General features: G+C 42.2%; 1 protein-coding gene across 1 annotated transcript in view; it reads right to left on the bottom strand.

The window, feature by feature from the left end:
* CHAT (choline O-acetyltransferase) overlaps positions 1-21,731 on the bottom strand; it is a 93,255-nt gene that overhangs the window by 53,021 nt on the left and 18,503 nt on the right. The window contains exons 3-4 of the mRNA XM_063434645.1: positions 19,365-19,556; positions 14,911-15,029 (exon numbers count right to left, since the gene is read on the bottom strand). Coding sequence (XP_063290715.1) covers positions 14,911-15,029; positions 19,365-19,556 — 311 coding nt within the window. The remainder of the gene's footprint in view (positions 1-14,910; positions 15,030-19,364; positions 19,557-21,731) is intronic.

The following is a 21,731-nucleotide window of genomic DNA, read 5'->3' as shown; positions in this document are numbered from 1 at the left end:
AACGCCACGTGGCTGAGAAAACCGCTGCCATCTTTTTTAAGGCTAACAAAGGCAGCGGGACTTGGTCGTCGAGTGTCTGGAACTAAAATCGGACACTCAACTTCCCGAACACCAGTCTCAAACAAACAAACGCTGGATCTATATGTACTGAATAGCTAGAAGAGCGCTGTTCGATACTTTTGTGCATACGAACGAGGGGAACAATCGCTGCTAAGAGCTAGGGGAATCCATTTGTGTAATTGTTCGTTTTTTACCCTTTTTCTGAATAGACCGGCAAAACCACCCAAACTCCTAGAACTGTTTTGGGCAGCCAGCTCATGGTTAGCCACTCACAAAGGACTTCCACCCTTTTTGAGAACCCCAGAACCGATCTGGGTGAAATTTGAATATGTTGGTCACCCAGATGGGGGCTATCAGGGGACATATTATTTGTGGGGATACCCCGTGTATAAAGGGGTGTTTTGAATGTTGGGGAAAATTGTGATCTTTCTGTCTGGAGATAATCAAGTTATTACTTTATCCAACTTGATTATCTCCAGGACTAAGGGAGGGAATTGTGTGTTTGTGCTGGGTGTGTTTTATGTTTTTACTGTATCTGATTGGTTATACTATGTCCCTCCCTGTGGGATGTCCCCTTGCATGGGGACTTGCATAAAAGCCTGTGTGTGGTCATTAAAGCCAGTTCTATTTGTACCGTTCTTCTTTACTTCGGCTGATGTTTGGGGATTCGTATGCTTTATTAAGGGAATTATGTTATAAAGCTATTTGTATGGATTTCGTCTATTTCAACTACCGAACGGAGAGCTATATTCACTGATGCTCTGGCGGTTCGGGAGGAAACTACCGAATGAGGTTTAAATATACTTGGTTTCCTTACAATAACCTATATTGACTACAAAAGGGATGTTACCTTCTTGTATGTAATTGCGTTTTTTTAAAATTTACAGAGGGAGGGCATCAGATGTATTATCCTTTAGTCAATAAGTATTGACTAATAAGCAGTGAGAAATTCACAAAGCTATGATCAGTCCGTCTAATACAGGAGATAATTTTCTCTACTGATTCTTCACTGCTTAGTATCAGGTATATTGTGAAACTTTAGCTATAAAATTATTATTCAAGCAATACCATTGTCAAAATTTGGAATTAGACTTTTTTCAATGACCTGCAAACAAGTTGTATCTATAGTGCATTTCAAACGGTAATTCAATACATTATCGGGCATGCAATTCATACAGGTTGCAAAATGGCACAGAATCCTTACCCAAACATTACAAGATGGAGGGTGCAGAAACCCCAGTCTCAAGAACCAGCAACAAAATGCACTGGTGAGGGCGTGTCTGACATGGAATCCAAGATGGTCGCTTAAGCTCCGCGCTCCAGCAACTTGAGGCGCTAAACTAATATAATCAACAGTGCACATCATAGGATAGGCCTCCGAAAGGTATGCCTACGACCCCCTCCACAAAAGGTGCCAACTTATCGGATGCAGAGAGCCGTGAAACTGCCGAAATGAAACGCTTTCTGTCCAGTGCCCAGGACCCGTTCAGAAGGTCAAAATGGTGCTGAGTGACTGCCAGAATACGGAGGAAGACAACATGCCAGCACACATGAATAAAGACACAGGACAGGAAGAGACACCAGACATAAAAGCCCTGCTGCAGTGCTTACCCACCAAAGCAGATATCCCGACTTTGCTCTGTAACGACATCACGACCATTCGCGGTGACCTGGAAAAACCAGTGTCACTGTTTTAGAGGACGAAAGGGAGATCTCACTGAGTGAAGTACTCCAATTGCAACAACAGGTCATGCAACAGCAAGAACAGATCTGCCACCTACAGGTACGTCGAGGACATTGACAACAGGAATAATTTGCGCGTCCAGGATGGCCCTGAAAATATCATAAAAACACTGACTGCACTCTTTAATAACATATTGGGATGACCGGAGGTGGCAAATGTGCCCACCGCGCACTGAGGCCTAGGTCCTTTTCTTCGGACGCACCGAGAGATTTTTTATGCAGGCTGCACTACTTCGTCTTTAAGGAGTATTTAAGGTGCTTACCTCTGCACCCATTAAATTCCATCAGCATACTATCACCATATACCAGGACCTGGCCTGGTCGACTCTACAAATACGTAGGGTCCTCAAACCTCTTACATAGGCCCTGACCGCCAAATGCATAAAACAACGGTGGGGATTCCCCCTCAGCCTGGCCATTTCACACGAAGGCCTCTCTTACACTATAACGGGCTCCAAGTAGATCCCTCCATTAGCCCAGAAACTGCATTTACACATCCTGGATATTCCGCTGTGGCATGGCACTATTGCGACGACCGAACTGAGAAACACAAAGCACTACCAATGCAGGCCCGGCCTAAAGTATGGTGAAACCCCAACACAAAGTTTCTGACAAGGGACTCAAAATGCCCAGGCCTTTGCAGACACAGAGCTGGGCTCATCTTTCGTCTGTGACCAGTAGGAACTTTACGGTTTATGCTTCGACTCAAGTACGAGACTGTTCCCTTCTTTATCCAGATATGGATTGTTAGCTGGAATGACCCCTGTTGGGTCCTACCTAAACATTTGGACTGAGCATGGACCTTGCCCCCTGCTATGAATGAATGGGACATTGCCCAGGGCCATTACAGCCCTTCCGGGTGCTGATTCACATGGGAGAAGTGAACACTTGAGAACAAATCCGCTTTAAGGGACTGATGCCTCGGGCCCTGCACTGCTGTAAAAGGACACACCTGCAAGAGCCCCATCCCCAGTTTTCATACTCATTCACATATTTCAACATGAACTACCGCTACCATGGCGCTGAACGGATGACTTGACCGATGCTGAGCAGCCCGGGATACCATGTGTTGCAAGTAGAGAAAGAGGGAATTGGGCCTTGGGCCGCCTCGCTGCACCAAAGGATCCACCAGAATGGGGTCCTCTCTGGGTCACCGGGGTTGGTACCAGGGTTAGGGGAATGGGGTGGGAGGGACAGCATCTTTCTGCCGTGGGTTTACACTGTGGGGAAATGGGAAAGTGCCCGGTGCCACGCTGGGCCGGGGTCCCTCCAGAACTCTGGGGGGGCTGTGGAACATCAAGGTCGTAGCCATGATGGGCGATGAGTAATGTTCATAACTGTTGCAGATGTGTATGTGTACTTGACTTATATATCTCAGGAGATATGGCACTCACTCGGACGGAAACTCTGGGTCCCTCCCGCTTTGTCTCCCGTGACAACGCTTTGGCCTTGTGGGGCATGAAGCGTAGGACCAGAGCCCGGCGACCACCTTCACAGTATAATTCGCTACCCCCAAAACAGTTTATTGTACTTTTAGAGCGGATGATCTTTCTTGCTACCATCACGCTTTTAAAGTAAACATCATCGCTCGAAACCTACTCTTTTGTTGTACATAGTTTTAGTTAGACATATTGTTATTTTAGTGATTCTCACCTTTGCATTGTATAGGACACATTGATGGCATAGGGGCACAATAGTCCCACTCACAAATCTCGAAACATGGCACAGCTAAGGGTCATTTGTATTATTATGAACGTCAAAGGGTTGAATGTACCTGAGAAGAGGGCATGTGCACTTCATGAATTCTATGATGCTAAGGCCTCAGTAGTAATTAGTCAGTAGACCCATTACAAAGGCCCCACAGCCGCAACACTGAAAGATCACAGATTTCCGCTTGGGTTCTTTAGCAACCATGCGGAGACCAAATCTAGGGGAACTGCAATCCATGCAAATCAGCCAATGGGATCACAGCAGGAAATAGCAAGCAGTAACAGCAGTAAAATAAAGTAAAATAAAATGAAATAAAAGTTCATATGAACTAAATGAACAACTCCAATGCGTTTCGTCCTTCTTGGACTTCCAAGAAGGACGAAACGCGTTGGAGTTGTTCATTTAGTTCATATAACCTTTTATTTCATTTTATTTTACTTTATTTTACTGCTGTTACTGCTTGCTATTTCCTGCTGTGATCCCATTGGCTGATTTGCATGGAGACCACCTTTTATTTGCAACACTTGGGCAAAGAATATTGATCATTCTCCATCCAGAGTCACATCGCTGGAAGTCCACTTCATTGCTATTATTCCCTACATATCAAGGGAGATACGCCTGAATTCATCTTGATTTTGTGAGTTCTCTACCACCCCACCTTCCATATGTGTTAACCATATTACACTATATATTTTTATACTTTTCTCTATAGATATTCATATTGAATACATCTATGATACCCAGTTTGTATTAATTTTTATTATTATCACTTTATGGTGAATCAAACGTTTTTTTTCCTTTTGGGTGACTTTAATATTACCTTAGATCCCCGTCTGGAAAACACCAACACAAATATAACCAGGGACTCTAGACACAGATGCAAGATTAGAGCGCCGTTACACAATCACCAGTTTTGTGGATACAAAACCCAACTGTAAAAACTGGTTTGGAATCGTCACAGTTAAATCTTCTTAATTACTTCTTGTCTTCAGTTGATTGATATATATATACGTCTTTTGTGTATATAGTCTTGGGCCAAATGCTCGCCACAATAATATATGTCTATATTATTGAAAAGTACTAATACGCAATCTGACTTACAGTTTCTTCAGGTTTATTCTTAATTACTGATACATAATAAACCAACAAAGGATGTTACAGGATAATGGACGTTCAACAGCAGATGGTAATTGCAGGATTTCTTTACACCCTTACATCTTTACATCGAGAGAGAGGAAGAGAGAGCCAAGAGCGAAGAGCTAAGAGAGAAGAGACCTCGTGTCCCTCTGTTACTATATAGAAGTGCCCATACTGACGTCAGAGCATACTCTTGCCATATAAGGAAATTCTCCATATAAAGACCACCCCAAATCTCTTATACAGCAAATTCCAGAGACCTCATGGTACAGAATAGGAAACACCATCTGTTCTGTTTAGCCATTAGACAGACACACCTTAATATGTATTTGAATAGGAATATACAGAATATGCAATATTCTACACCAACCACATGAGATTACACTTTTTACTCGCAGGCACAATACTCCTACTCCTGAATTGACCTGCTTCTATTGTCGCACAGACATTTACATATGGTGAGCGACACAAACATAAGCCAAATTCTCTGGTCGGACCATGCCCACATATCCCTGACCCTACAAATGGACGCGCCACAACCATTTAATCAGTTGTTGAGACTGAACGAAACCCTACTTCACCTTCTCGAGCCAACAGCCCGAATCAGCGATGCCCTGTCCAATTACTTTACGAAAATGACACCACGGACGTATCACGCTATGGGCGGCCCATAAATGCATCATATGTGGGGAATTCATTAAACTTAGGGCGACCCTTAAGAAACAGAAGACTAACCAGAATAACCCATTATTAACGAAATTGCAATTTTTGGAAAAATTACACAAACAATACCTTTCCCCAGACAAGCTCACGGAGTTGACAAATGTCAGGGTAAAACCGAATGACCTTCTAGACACCAAGACCCTATGCTCCCTACTCACGAAACACACATATTATCTACAATAAATGTGGGAAGTACCTGTCCAAGGCTCTTAAACAGAGACAAAAGCTCACCTAAATAGCATGTAGCCGTACTAACTCGGGTAGTGTGGCACATAAGTCAGAAGACATTGCTAAAGAGTTCCATAAATTCTATACACACCTGTATAATATTCCCACGTGGAATGATCCCATGTGACCACAAGACAGTGCCCTGAAACGATACTTGAACACCCCCCTGCACAACCCCCTGGTCCCAACAGCGGGACACTATTGACCCCATTTTTCATCAGGGTCTTTAATGCAAAAGCACAGAACAAAGAGAGCATGGCCCAATCATTAGAAGCATACATATCATTAATTGGCAAACTGGGTAAAGACCCAGAGCTCTTTGGGAGCTACCATTCCATATCTTTACTAAATACAGACCTTAAGTTATTCTCCTCAATCTTGGCCGGCCGTCTGGGGCCCCTCAGCGGTGGGCTGGTCCATCCCAATCAGGTGGGATTTCTCCCCATGAGGGACGCCAAAGAGAACACCATAAGAGTGGTCAACCTCCTACATAGGGCCTCTATGCAGAAAACACCCTCCCTCTTTTTGTTAACTGATGCTGAGAAAGCATTTGATTGGGTGGACTAGCTCTTCCTGGGGGGGCTGCTGCAGAGTTTGGGATTTGGCCCACGCTGGAGGGATTAGATTAAGGCGTTGTACTCCCGTCTAACAGCGCAGATTAGAGTTAATGGTTTGCTTTTGGTTTGCAAATAAGGATCGGAACGCGCCAGGGGTGCCCCTTGCCCCCCCTTCTTTTTGCACTGACTCTGGAGCTTTTACTAAATACAGTCAGAGCTTATACACTCATCACCGGCTTTACAGCGGCAGCCGAGTACTAAAAAATCTCGGCCCATGCCAATGACTTATTATTTACCGTCACCAATCCCCTGCAGTCACTACCGGCGATGATACTGGAGATGCAGTGCTACAGCACCCTCTCTCGCTTCTCCATCAACTATGACAAATCCAAATACTTGGCAGTGGGGCTTACAACATGGACAGCCAGAGAAATTAAGATGCACTACCCGTTCAGTGAAAACAAGGCCTCCCTTACGTACTTAGTTGTCAAACTGACCTTGAAAGCGGACTGCCCTCACATACCTTTGTCTCAGACATCTCCTTTCTGAGTCATACAGAACAATACAGACACAGGTAGATAACCCACTTCCCTCACACACCAAGGCATTGGAAAAGGAAGTTGGTATCTCCCTTACCACTCACCAGTTCCAAAAAAATGTTCAAGCTACTTACTCTCTGGTGATGAGTTCTGGGCTATTGGAGGTCGAGCTGAAGCTTGTGAGAGATGGTATCACACCCCAGACAAGTTACACAGGTGGTACTCTACCCTCCCAGACAGCTGCTGGAGATGTGGGATATATGGGGGAACGTTCTTGCATATTTGGTGGTCCTGTCCCCCAATACGGAAGTTCTGGGATGAAGTTATACCCCTGATCAGCACCATCACTGACCTTTAAACCCAACCTCAGCAGAAATCGTACTGCTTCATATAACTCTCTCATTGTCCAAACTGAAAAAAATCATGTTTCCCACAACTTTTGCTGGTGGCGAAGTTCCTGGTCCCATTACATTGGTGATTCCCCCAGGTCCCTGCGATGACGGAATGGAGGAACTCACTGTTTACTCCTCTAATTCCCACAATAAACACACCCGCCTTTGGAGGCAGTGGGTACAGCATGTAGATAATAGGAATTGCACCGGGAATGGAATTAACCACACCCAGACAGGGACCTCCCCTGAAGTTGTAGTGGGGTCAATGGTAGACACCTCTGCCCCATCTTTACACACCAGACCTACACCCTGAGACTCCATAGTAATCCCTCCAGTGGCTGAGTAAATAGGTCCAAGGCAACCTTAACATTCACCGACCTGAGTTCTTTCCTTGAATAGTGACCTATGCTCATTTCTTACACTGATCCTATGTTCTTGTAGTTTTTTTTTTTTTTCCTTTATGGATTTTGAATGCTATGTACATAGTTACCTGTTATTATTATTTAAAACATTGAAGTACCAGGAAAATCACTGATGCTAACGCTGTGACAATAGAGGAGAGCAAGACACTACTATATACCAAATGCTAACTATGTGCCCCATAAGGGGATATTTAAAATGTCTAAAATGTATCTACTGTTATTTCCGACTTATATATATATATATATATATATATATATATATATTTTTTTTTTTTTTTTTTAAGGTTTTAAATGTTATTGAGACTTTGCACAGTTACATCAATTGTCAATTGCTTTTCAAGATAACAGGACAGGAAATAACATGACATGACAGTGAGGGACATGACAATGAAAATGTGGAAATTAGTTTGGTATTCATCGAAGGGGATGACATTGCATCTTAGTAACTTGTCACAATTAGTTTGCATGTACATTACATCACATTTTAACATAAGGCGAAAGTCTGCTTTATCAACACAGTAATTGAAACTTTGGCTCATAGCAATGGGTATTTATCACAGTGGATATAAGATAAGGCATTTGTTGTTCCCCGTACTCTATTAACAACTCTATTAATAGCTATTTCGATGTCCGGGTATGAGTATAGGGGAAGTAGGATGGTACTTGGTGGTTTAATAAAGGGGACTGGGCTCCAGAAGTGGGGTGTGTGTCTGGTTTATGTTAAGATGGTTACATTGGGCGGTTATTGAGGTAGTCGCACCAAGGTTGCCAGGTGGCTGTATATGTGGAGTATTTATCTGTGAGGGAGTGGCATGTTTCCTCTAGGCCCCTAATTGTTTCAACTTTTTGTATCCACTCTCGAATGGATGGTGGGTTTGGGTGCTTCCATAGTGCTGGTATAAGTTGGTTCGCTGCAGAGATTAAGTGAGTTAGTAGGTCTGATGTCAATTTAGGTGCGTCTCGGGGAGTAATTAGGAATATGAAGAGTTCCGGGTTAAAGGAACGTGGGTGTTTAGGACTGACTGTATCATCCCATGAATGCGTTTCCAGTAACTATGGATCACTGGGCATGACCACCAGATGTGTGTGGTGTTGCCTTCAGGTGCTTGGCAACTCCAACAGTGATGTGAGTGCGTTGGGAATAGGGATCTCAGTTTTGTTGCGGTGTAATGCCATCTCACTATCCTTTTGTAGTTACTCTCCTGGGTTACGGTGTTTCTAGAGGACCTATGAATTCGTGTAAATATGGTGCACCACATTTCGGGCATGAAAGAGGTGTTTAGTTCCTTTTCCCAGGACGAGGTGAATGCTGGTGGATGGTGAGGCATTGTCTTAGCGTTCGCTGTGTACATCTCTGAGATGATTTTCTTCTTTAAGGTATGTTCTTTGCAGAGTAATTCCAATTGTGTGTGGGGTCGGACAGAATTGTGTGCCAGTGGCCCTGTATGAATGAAGTGGGAACGTTTTCTATATTGAAATGTTTGCAGTACATTGTGACCCCCCGTGATAGTTTGCAGAGGATTCATCTGATTTCCCGTGCCATCCATAACGTCAGCTAGGTGCAGGTAATGTGAGTCATGATACTGTTTGAATGCTCTACCATCCTCTCCCGGTTGAAAAAGAGGGTTGTGTGTGATAGGGTATAGCGGGGAGGGTTATGGTGACATCGACTGATGAGTCCTCACTTTAGCCCACATGCGTAGGGTTGGTGAAATTGTGGGGTGTGGGGAGTGTAGTAGGAATGGCTGTCCGGGTTTGTGCCATGGTATTGTGTAAATGGGCGCTCTGAAGAAAGTATTTTCTATATGTATCCATTGTGCGGTAGGGTGTGGATGTGTCCAGTCATACAATCTAGTCAGGAGGACCGCTTGGTGATATCTTTCTATGTCTGGGAGGCCGAGGCCCCCTTCGTCCTTCGGTCGTGTGAGAAGTGAGTAAGCGAGCCTTGGGTTCTTGTGTGCCCATATGTAAGTCGTAAAGGTTTTACGGATCGTCGTGAACCAGGACTTAGGTAGCGCAATTGGTAATACCTGCAGGGCATATAAGAGCCTTGGCAGAACATTAATTTTTAGTATGTTCAGCCTGCAGAACCAACCAAATTGGGGTTTATTCCAGGTGCTGAGATCTGAGTGTATGCCCTTCATCAAGCTAGGGAAATTACTCTCAAATAGGCGGGATGCCTCTTTAGTTAGGTGAATACCCAAGTAATTTATAGTGTGGGGCGCCCATACAAATGGGTGTGCTTGTTGTAGAATGGCTGCGTCGTGAGGGGAAATGTTTAGCGGCAATATCTCACACTTGCTGAGGTTGGCCTTGAAATTAGAAATCTTGCTATAGGATTCCATTTCAGCCATTAGGTGAGGTATCGACGATACCGGGTCTGAGATTGTGAATAGAATGTCGTCTGCAAACGCTGCTATCTTATGTTCTGTCGTGTCTGTTGTGATGCCTCTAAATAGAGCCTTGTCCCTAATCCCCTGAAGGAAGGGCTCCAGGACCAGGACAAATAGGAGAGGCGATAGGGGACACCCTTGTCTGGTGCCATTCCTTATTGCCACTGGTTCCGATAATTGACCATTGACCCTAATATTTACCGTGGGATGTGAGTATATCGCGTTAAACCATTTGAGCCAGTTTGGGCAGAATCCCATGTATTGTAAGGTGTGTGACAGCATAGTCCAGTCTACCCTGTCAAACGCTTTTTCGGCATCAATTGACAGGAGTAGACTGGGACAACCATCCCTCGTGGCTGTGTGTATGAGGTTCAGCAGTTTCGTGGTGTTGTGTTTGGCTTCCCTGTTTGGAATGAAACCCGATTGGTCTCCATGTATCAGTCCTGGCAACAGTGGTCTGAGTCTGTTGGCTAGAATTTTTGTGAACAGCTTTAAGTCAACGTTTATCAAGGAGATCGGCCTGTAGCTGCCGCAGTGGGTAGGATCTTTCCCTGGTTTTGGAAGTAGTGTGATCGTTGCGTTCAAGGCTTGTGGGGGGAGAGTGTCTGTTTTGAGCAGAGAATTGAACGTGTTTTGGAAGTGGGGTATTATTAAGGGGGCAAATGTCTTATAGTATTTGGCAGTGAGCCCGTCAGGACCTGGGCTTTTCCTTAGTCATCTAAATGCTTGATTGCTTGGAGGCATTCGTCCCTTGAAATGTTTTTTTTCTAGGAATTCTCGGAGATTGTGGGGTAAGGTATTGTGTATCCTATGAGAAAGGAAATCGCGGATGTCCGCCGCCGCTGGGGGGGTCTGTCTCAAATTGTACAGCGAGGAGTAAAAATCTTTAAATTCTGTGAGAATGTCAGTCATTGAATGTGAGAGTTTGCCTTCTTTAGTGCGAATGGCCGCTATGAATGTGTGTTCCCTTTGTTTTTTTAGTGCATGGGCCAAAAGGCGCCCACATTTACCCCCTTGTGCGTAGAATGTGCTTCTCGTCTTGGCTAGGGAGCGTTTAGTATTGATGTCGAGAATTGTATTTAACTCGGTCCTCTTTTCTACCAGTGTCTTGAATGTGGTAAGGTTTAGATAATTTTTATGTGTTCCCTCTAAGTTCCTAATTTCTCTGGTGAGACTGAGTGTGCGGGATTCCCTCAGTTTTTTGAGTCTAGAGGCTGCCTGAATGAACGTACCTCTTATTGTGCTCTTATGTGCTTCCCAAATGATGGGGTAAGTGGATACCGGGTGTGTGTTGAGCTCGAAATACTGTCCCAGGGAGGTCTCAGCTTGATTCCGTATATCGGGGTGGTTAAGTAAAGTATCATTCAGTTTGGGGTGGAGGGAGGGGATCTTAATTGAGAGAGAGATTGGTGCGTGATCGGACCATGTGATTGAATCGTATTTGCAGGAGTGGACCAAGTTTAGGAATCTGTGTGGAAGGAGAAACAAGTCGACTCTCGAGTAGGAGCATGAGGAGTATGAGTAATAGGAATAGTCTCGCTCAGCGGGGTGTAAAACTCGCTAGCAATCATAGAGCTGGTGCGAGTCTAGAAGTTTTTGGATAAGTGCCCGTGTTGAAGCCTGCTATGTAGAGGCTTGGGATGTAGTGTCTAGTGCTCCATCTAGGGAGATGTTGAGGTCGCCTCCTAAGATCAACATGCCGTCAGTGAATTGTACCAACTGCTTGATTATCTTACGTAGGGCCTGGAATTGTTTTCTATTAGGAAGGTAAATGTTAGCCAGAGTAATTGGAGTTGAGCCCATTTGGCCCTTCAGAAAGATATATCTCCCACTGTCATCAGACATATGTTCTTTGTATGTGAATGGCAGATGTGGGGAAAGGAGGATCGCTACTCCCCGTGATTTCGAGTCTGCGTAATTGCTAAAGTATCCCTTTGTGTAGTGTCTAGATTTTAGTGATGGTGCAGAGTCTTTGCGAAAGTGCGTCTCTTGCATAAATACCACTTCCGCTTTTGTTTTATGATAATCCGTGAGGGCCATTTGACGTTTTTCCGGGGTATTCAGCCCTCTAGAATTATGTGAAAGTATTGAAATTGTTGCCATAGCTGAGGGTTCAGGGAGGGGGGAGGTGGGGAAGGAGTTACTGTGATCGTATGAGGTGGGTGTCTTTGCCTATACCTGTGGGCGCTGTGTGGTGGGTACCCTGTTTGTTTGAGATAAGCCAATAGAATGACAAGCGTCACAACGATTCTTAAACCGAAAGGTGTTACCGCAATATGCGATGTCAGCATGAAATACAAACTTTAACAAAACAAAACTATATACAATAAGTAGTGTTGGTTGGTGAAACCACAAGTAGAGATGTCGTGAGGTTACTGGCGTTGCTCTTTGGCAACTATAGAAATAACTAGGGTCCGCCCCTGAGAAGTCCCGTAGTCTACAGTGGGCAAGGTTGAAATGACCCTGATACAGTTGGTAGGGGGGGAAACGTGGACAAGGTTGTTTTTTTGTTTTTTTTTGTTTGCTTGATATTTCCTTTTTTATAAGTATTGTTATTTACTGTTTTAACCAATTACAACATAGTGGGCTCTTGGAGCACACGGATCTGAACCGCAAAATAGCTTGTTAATGCTTCGTGGAGGTAAATGTCATGAAGGGCAGTAGGGTAGTGAAGGAGGAAGTTGAGTGAAACCTTATGGTGGGGTGAGGGTTGGTAGATCTATTCCCAAACGTGTGCTACCTCTGATTTATATTTCAGGTAGTTTTTTTTTTTCTCCCTCTTCTTCCCTCCTTAGTAACCTTTCCCTCCCCGGGATACCCCCTTTCCGTCAAATGTTGGTATATTAACGCCTTCTCTAAATGTTAGGGAGCATCATATCTTAGTGTATCTGGGCTTTGCTACCCTCTCGGACCGGTTTAGCCCAGGTCAGTCAGTACCCTTGTCTTCCCATCTCGTAATAGAGGCATACATATTTCCTTAGAGTGGAAAGTACTGGATAAACCTACGGTCATATCTAATCAGCGTCGCAAGTCAGCCGTATAGTACCAGTGCATGTCATTTTCACAGTTACAGAGGGTAAAAACATATGCATTTATATGACCTGAGGTTTCAGCACTGACCGGATTGTCCATTCGTGTGGGCAATAGGGATAGATCCCTGTCGAGACCATGGCGTCGGAGTATGTCCAAGTCTGAGTAAATGGCCCTATCTGGGAGCAAAGGCCAGCGTCACTGTAGTGAAAATCAGTCGTGTATAGAAGGGTATCGTGGGGATACGACTGGAAAGTGATAGTCGAGACTGTTTAGTGTCCTGCGGCTTTGGTCTGTCCTCCTGCTTGTTGAGAATGTTCAGCTTGATTCAGCCGTTGCCTCTTAGCTGGGGATCTCCATCGTGGTCTCTGCTGTAGAGATGGGGCAGTTAATGCTGGAACCAGTGCGTACCAGTCCATGATGGATGTTTCTGCCAGGTTCAGCGCTTTGGTGAAGGGTATGATGTCCTGATGCGTGGAGATCGTGTACGTGGTTCCGCGGGTGTTTACAATGAGGGCAAAGGGGAAACCCATAGGTTGCGTGCACGGAGCTGGTCTGTGATTGGCCTTAGGGCTCTTCTCGCTTGCAGAGTGTGCCAGGATAGATCCTGATAGATCTGTATTTCGTGTCCCTGATATAACATGGGACCGGAGGTTTCCCTGAGGTGTTTCAGAATATCTTCCTTTAGAGCGTAGTAGTGGATGCGGCAGATAATATCTCTTGGTGTATCGCCTACCGCTGCTTTGGGGCGCAGGGAGCGATGTGCTCTGTCCAGAATAACCGGGGAGTCTGGCTTACGATTGAGTATAAAATTGAATAGCGAGGCCAGGATGTTATATAGGTTTTCCCCTTCTGCTTCGGGCATTCCCTTTATACGCAGATTATTTCTCCTGTCCCTATCATCGATGTCATCTAGAGAGCATTGCATCATACATAAGTGCCTTTCTTGGGCTTGGACTTTAGCTGATAGGGAGTGCATTAATGTTTGGTGTGACCCCCTTTCATCCTCTAAGTCTTGGACCCTGCGGCCTACCTGAGTTATTTCTGAGTTAGGGCCCTCCATGTTCTGCTGGAAGGCGGTTTCCAATTTCCCCAGCATCTGTGCCAGGTCGGCTCTGGATGGCAGAATTCTCAGCATGTCTTTAATATCGGTATCCATCGATGTGTGTGATGTGTCCGATGCTGTGGGGCTCGGCGGATCCGAGTCAGTGTTTACCGCCGCCATATTGGTTTCGCCGAGATCCGCCACGTGGTCGGAATATTCCCTGAATAAACGCATGACAGTACCCGATTTTCCTGCATGGGTCTTCCCGGAATGCTGGGGGGTAGGGTGAGCCTTTTTGTGGTTTCCCATTGTGGCTAAATATCTCAGTTTTCTGCGTTTTTTGTCCGTGCAGCTCAGGAGCTGAATCAATGTGCTGCCATGTAGCTCGGCTGTCGGCCACGCCCCATTGACAACTTATATTGTATCTGCCTCTCACTGTATTGCCTAGCTACAAAATAAAAAATGTAAAGATAAATAAATAAAAAAAATGCACTAGTGAAAAATAGCTAAGGATTCCTTCAAGTGTCTCCAAAAATCAATTATTGGTACCCACACAGCAATATTTTGACCACTATTAACTTCCCCATTCAATCATAACCATAAATCATTTATTGGTGCCTCTTCATGGCAACATTTACCCAATCTTAACCATTCATCCTCCAATCCTTACTATAAATCTTCGATTGGTGCCTTTTCATCACAACATATTAACCAATTTTGAGTCTTGCGGTCCTGAAGTCCTATAATGGCTCTAGACCATGTTTTACTTGTGCAAAAAAAAGGCTGTTGAAGAAACATACCTTTGGATTTAGCAAACTTTTCCTGTGCACCTAACAAGAAGCATTATTTGAAATTCCTGGAATTCTATGATTGCCAAACTGAATATTATTCATATGAATCACAGTGAAATGGAAGGGTTTCTCAAAATTACCTTAAATGGTCATTGGTGTCCTTGAAGTTGTGACGAGCAAATATTACTGCTGGGCTGGAATTAACTGGTAATGGAAGACGGTTATTGAGGTACATGTCATCGAGCCAGTATTGATGTATCTGAGAGTGGGTACAGAGGATATACACAGAGAAACAGATGTGTTAAGTTCTTCAAAGCAAACTGTCTTTCCCAGAGACAGACAATTGGTGTAAGAAAAAAGGGAAGAAAGAGTGCATGCATTAGCTGGACACATAAAATGAACACTCTCTCTGCTATATAAAATATATAAAACATAAGACTCGGTAATCATTTGTTGGAACTACGAATGTTCAAATCTATCTCAAGACAATCTGATGGAACTGATTACAGATCGATCCAAAAATTCATCTTTGGAGAAAACGATGAAGGGACTGAAATGAATGGAATTTTCTCCAGTGTTATCCAGACCCACTCAAATTTGCTGAGCTTGGTTTGATTAAAGGACCACTCTAGTGCCAGGAAAACATACTCGTTTTCCTGGCACTAGAGTACCCTGAGGGTGCCCCCACCCTCAGGGACCCCCTCCCGCCGGGCTCTGGAGAGAGGAAGGGGTTAAACTTACCTCTTTTTCCAGCGCCGGGCGGGGAGCTTTCCTCCTCCTCTCCATCTTGATCGCGACGTCATCGGCTGAATGCGCATGCGCGGCAGGAGCCGCGCTCGCATTCAGCCGGTCGCATAGGAAAGCATTCATAATGCTTTCCTATGGACGCTTGCGTGCTCTCACTGTGATTTTCACAGTGAGAATCACGCAAGCGCCTCTAGCGGCTGTCAGTGAGACAGCCACTAGAGGATTTGGAGGCTGGATTAACCCTCATTATAAACATAGCAGTTTCTCTGAAACTGCTATGTTTATAAAAAAAAGGGTTAATCCTAGAGGTACCTGGCACCCAGACCACTTCATTAAGCTGAAGTCGTCTGGGTGCCTAGAGTGGTCCTTTAAGTTTTGTATAGATATGGTCCTATTTACATTGAAGAAGAGTTAAAGCTTGTTCAGAAAAACATGTTAAAAAGTAAGGGATTCTCTCTGGATATTAGTTTCATTAACCTCTAACATAGGTAATATAAAATTACATGTCTGCAATGAGACCTTAATCCTTACTCTAATACAGTAAAGACAGCATTTGCACTAAGGTGTGCAATGACTCATGGATTATGTTAAGTGCCCTTCTTAAGAGCAATGAATTATGCCTCATTGCTTTTTATAGTGACTTCAATGATACTGTGTTATTTCTTAACCATGTCATTTCTTTTAGACAGATTACCTTAACCCCTTAAGGACAAAACTTCTGGAATAAAAGGGAATGATGACATGTCACATATGTCATGTGTCCTTAAGGGGTTAAAGGGGCATTGTTACTTCCCAGACATTTTTACATGAGGTTACTTAAAACTCCCTATATGAAACAAATATGTATGTGTGTGATTTAAAAAGTAAAATTAACTACCTTCTCCCAACCACTTCCTCTTTTTTTTTCCTCTCTCCTACTCTGTCTTTCTTTTTAAAAATGTTAGTTTTTTTAAATTTTATATATATAGTATATTCTAACAAAGAAGAAGAACTCATGGTGTATTCCCTTACTCTACAAGAAAATTCTAAGACAAGCTTTAATTTCAAATGCCGATATTCTATTATATATTAGGGAATCATCGAGAGTTTTTTTGCGTGTGTTTTCCTTCTGATTTACATTAATTCATAGACTTTTTATACTTACAGCTTCAGGATGATAGGGACTTTCTGATATCGTAGCTTTGATTGAATTTAGATGAAAGGCGTCATTGAAGGCACATAAGGGTAAGTCAGAGTGCTGATTGAGCAATATATTAATCACTTTCAGCATTATGCTGCTTATAATATAGTGGAATGCTATGCTACCTAATTTTGTATTTAACTTAGGGATTTAATTTTGGTAATATTGCAACATAAATATATTTTTTTTACTCTAAATTTAAGTGGTAAATGTTATTCACTCATTCATGTACTGGTGAGTAACTACTGTTCTGTCTGTTGCTAAATGGTTACTTTTGACTTTAACCTTTCTTAAGTAAAAATACCAATCGAAGTAGCTGATAGTGTAGCAATTAGCAAGGACACTTGATATTTAGCATTATATATCCAACAATACCACCTTCTGAGCTGTGAGAATTTTTTGACAATCGTAGAAGCTGACACATTTATTTTATACTTTTTATGGTGATCTAAATATTTTTTTATCTTTAATAAAAGTTATGCGCCCTTCTACCTTATTAGAATGTACTCAAAAACACTTTTTTTTTTTTTTTTTAATTTGCAACTATGGGTTACCCCCTCTTCTCTCTGTTTCTAATAGAATTGTATATTAGATCAACTTATTCTTTATTGTAACAAAAAAATATAAAATAAAGTAGGAACTAATTTGTCGGATGTATTTTTCCTCCACCTGGAAATAAGGATGACAGCTCCTGTGGGGGACGGGTAAGTAGAACTCCCCCTCCCCGGACATTGGACCCCAGCATCGATGTCACTGTTGGAGATCTTTGCAAATTCTACAGAATTAAGTAGAATTTGAAAAATGTTGCAATCAAAAGCTCTTTAACCTGCAACTGGGTGCCTCCATCTTAGCTTTTTGCAAATACTTTTTCTAAGCTCTCTTCTTTGCACCTGGCAGTTAACATAAAGAACATACAGGGAAGAGGAGAACTGAAGAAATGTTAGTATTTATCCCCTGGCTTTGCGTTTTCTGAACTGGTAGATATCTTGGCTAAATCTTTAATAAACAAGTAAAACAAAATTAATTTTCAGCCATTTAATTTAATGATATAGATTCTAGAGCAGTGACAGTTCCCCTGACCACTGCATTTACATTAACCCCTTAAGGACACATGACATGTGTGACATGTCATGATTCCCTTTTATTCCAGAAGTTTGGTCCTTAAGGGGTTAAGCACCAGTGTCCAGCAAATCACTTTTTATTATGTTTGCCTTGAAATGTCATGGAACCTAAAGGAGTTAATAAAACCATAAAATGTTACATTATTCAACAATGCGACAAGACCACTTAGAAAGCTCACTTAGTAAGCACACATAATAGAAAACTTGCCCAGACCTCTGGTTTGCAGAGTCAGAGTGTCTCAGAGTCTGAACACACAAGCACAGCTCATCTTTTTAGTGATAAAAAATAGTATTATTGAGTTGATTCATAGTCACATTTATCATTTGCCAGTTCTGTTATGCCTGAGAGTGTGCACAGATTGCTTTGGAGCACTAGAGTAACAGTTTGTTATTATTACCATCAAACTATAATAGAAATAAATAGGTATTATAACCTCCAAAATGTTAACCTTCTCCCTTCTTACAGAGAGGACTATTCAAATACCTTCTTAGACAGGGACCCAAACTACAAACGTGGCATTAGCTTGTTGATTTATTTTTCAACTGTTTTTTTTATATGTAACAATATATATAATTATTCTTCCCATGGATTGCAGGACTGCTACAGTAAACAGTTTATTATAGGCGGCTCTGCGTAACCTGACCAATATGAGGTATCTCTTCTTTATACTAGGAACACATGGACATAGCAATGGGGATTCAGTTTTAGGATTCCAGCAATAATGTTAATAGAATTTGTTTATTAACAGGACATTGTGGGGAAATGACAATTTAGTTACAACATTCAAATTAAATTGCACAGTTGGAAAACAGTTTCTTCCACTTCAAGGGAGACTAGAGGTCCAGGAATACAAAGCTATATTCATGGCACCGAGCTCCATCTGCCTCGCCCTGCCTTGCACCCCTACTGCGGTAAATAAAAGGGTTAAAAACCCTTTATTATTTAACTACTTCCAGCGTCGCTCGAAGGATTCGATGCGCTAGGCCTCCCCATAGAAAAGCATTGTATAAATGGTTTCCTATGGGGAAAGAGCAGATGCTGGATGGCCTCATGCAGAGCGTGAGGATGTCCAACATCAGTTACCGGACCAAAGGTCTGTTAACATCCAAGCAGCGCCTAGTAGACAGCGGATGGAGGCAGACTTAGTGCTGCAATGTAAACATTGCAGTTTCTCTAAGTGCAATAGGGACGCTTACCCAGATCACTTCAATGAGTGCCTATAGTGTCCTTCTAATTCAATTACTTTTCCATTATTTTATGCATATTGTCCTATATTTTGTAATGTGGGTCTTAATTTAATAAGCTTTCCAAATTATTCCATGCTGTTAGAAAAACTATCCACTTTCCAAATGATTTACTTACATTAATTTCCATCGAATTTAGTTAGTACTTCTGTAGATAAACAATTCGAAAATTGATCGGTTTAAGCCATGAGTGGTTATCGCACAACAAATGAATGCATGGGAAGTTAGCTGACATTTGCAACCAATAGACGAGTTATAGCAATTCGTTTAATGAGACAACTTCAGTTGGTTCATGTCTTACCCAGTTTTCTGTATTGTCTCTCTTCTCCAATAGTTTTTGCTGTAACATTTCACCCACACCTCCAGGCAATGCAAACCTCTCCACTATTTGTTTGGCTTTCTTATACTGTTCCTCTGACACTAGATGTTTCATGCACTTTAGATACATGTCCATGGTTTGTTGAAGAGGAGGAATAGGTAGTTTGGGCAAAATCTATTCACAAAAACAAGCAGTTTCAAATAAATAAACGTTTTGGTCATTGTATATGAAGAACAGAGTAAATGTCCCTTTGGTTTCATACCAAAAGGTAATACGGGATATAACCAGTGTCTGAAATCATGTTTCACTAACTGGACACTTTATATTTTTAACCATTGGCTATCTGAACTTTAAATCAATATCTCTGAGTGTTGTGCTTTTAGACTGTTTTTAGGATTATTCACTATTGTGTATATTTAAAATTTTCCACATTTTCCCATTACCTCTTTTTTTTGCCTAAAATGTGGAATTCATTTTAAATACCTGACAACAGACACTTTATTGAATAACCTGGTGATCGAATGTGTCCCCTGGGCTGACATTCTCCATTTTTTATTTGTTAGAATAGTACAAAATACCATGTCTTGTAATATATATATATATATATATATATATATATATCACTTATTTGGAAATCAAAGAAAGTGTACATTTTTATGTGGATTTGAATATCTGATGTTTCATTTTGGGTAAGATATGAAAAGATTGAAGGCAATGGTCTAAATTTCCTGCATATCTAAACCTGTTTCCAAGCTGTTTAACACATTGTTAATTAAAATTGCTCATTTTTAGTTTTATAAACTGTGATTTTTAAATCTTTGCCTTGTTCTACAACTCATGGTATGTGTCCTGGGGGTCATTTATATTTTTTTCAGACATACAAAGGTCCTTCTACTGAAAAGGTTAGAAGCAGTGGTTTTGTAAACACATTTAAAAGACACCCAGACTCATATTCAGATTATATACATATCTATATGCTTATATACATTAACTTGGTAACTCACTTTTCAATTGTAAAATTAGCTCAGTGACCCATTTGGCATGTAATGTAAAATAGCTCAGTGACCCATTTGGCATGTAATATAAAATAGCTCAGTGACACATTTGGCATGTAATATAATATAGCTCAGTGACACATTTGGCATGTAATATAATATTTTTGTTATTTATTTAAGAGAAATCATTTAGAAATATCTTTAAATATATGATTAAAGCAGATTTGTTCTGAGTAGCTCCTGGGATAATTCCTAAGAAATTTATGAGATAAAATGAACATAAGGTGATAACATGAAAAAGTCCTACTGGCTATATGAGCTAGAAGCAAAGTATAATAAATATAATAAAACAAAAGTAAGTATGGTCCCTGCAACTCTTGTTATTCATGGAGGGTGCTGCAATCATGGCTATCGACTTCTCTCCTATCGTGAGATTCAGGGGGAAAAAATCATTTGGATGCCCTGGAATTTCTGTAAATTCATGGAGATCCATCAATGGCTCACTTCACTGCTCTATTGTTTTGCTGTAGGATGATGGCTTACATACCCACCAATAGGTTTCAAAACCTAAATGCCTCTAACATCTCGATTTAAAAAATATCAGAAAAAATGGTGAGTAATTTATGTTTTTAATTCACTACAATTCTATGTCTTCATAAACCACTGTATCCTTAAATCACTTCATAGTGCTATCTGTGTATCAAAAACGAACTACCCGTCACCACTCTAGTGTGAAGTAATTCCCCCCCTCCCTCCAAAAAAGCTCATATTTATTATAATGATATTTTAACAAACGCTCCTTACCACGTACGTTAGCAATGAACTCCTGGAGGAGTATAGAAGCTGGCCTCCTGCCCATCGAATATGGTCCAGGTATGAGACACCGTTTGGGAGTTACCCTGCCCAGCTGCCATTAGCAGCTTTCCCTGGGTGCCCCTGGTTTGGCACCTTCCCTTCATTCGAATGGAACCAAACGCTAGCTCTCTGGTGGCCGTTCGCATGAATCAAACCCACAAATGGTCCTCAGCGGTACTTAGCTGCGACCACTATGGAACTAATTTCGGCATGAGGACTTCGTTGGTCCCTGGTCAACTCAGTGGTACTTAACCGCGAATGAGTTGGAACTGTTTTCAGCATGAGGTGACCGTGCGGTTCCCGGGCAACTTGGTCCCGGGTTTTGAACAACTTTGCAACTCGCCAGGAGAGTGCTTTTTGGAGGGAAGGTGCCTGAGACTAAGGAGAACAAATGCTACCTGAGAGCACCCTGTATTTCGGACGCAGGAGCTCCCGAAAGTTGACCGGCAAAAGCACCAAACACCCTGGAACTATTTTGGGCATAGGACCACATGTGCGG

The sequence above is a fragment of the Pelobates fuscus genome, chromosome 10 (genome assembly GCF_036172605.1).
Source record: "Pelobates fuscus isolate aPelFus1 chromosome 10, aPelFus1.pri, whole genome shotgun sequence".
Taxonomy (NCBI): domain Eukaryota; kingdom Metazoa; phylum Chordata; class Amphibia; order Anura; family Pelobatidae; genus Pelobates; species Pelobates fuscus.
This window is presented reverse-complemented; position numbering and strand designations above follow the sequence as displayed.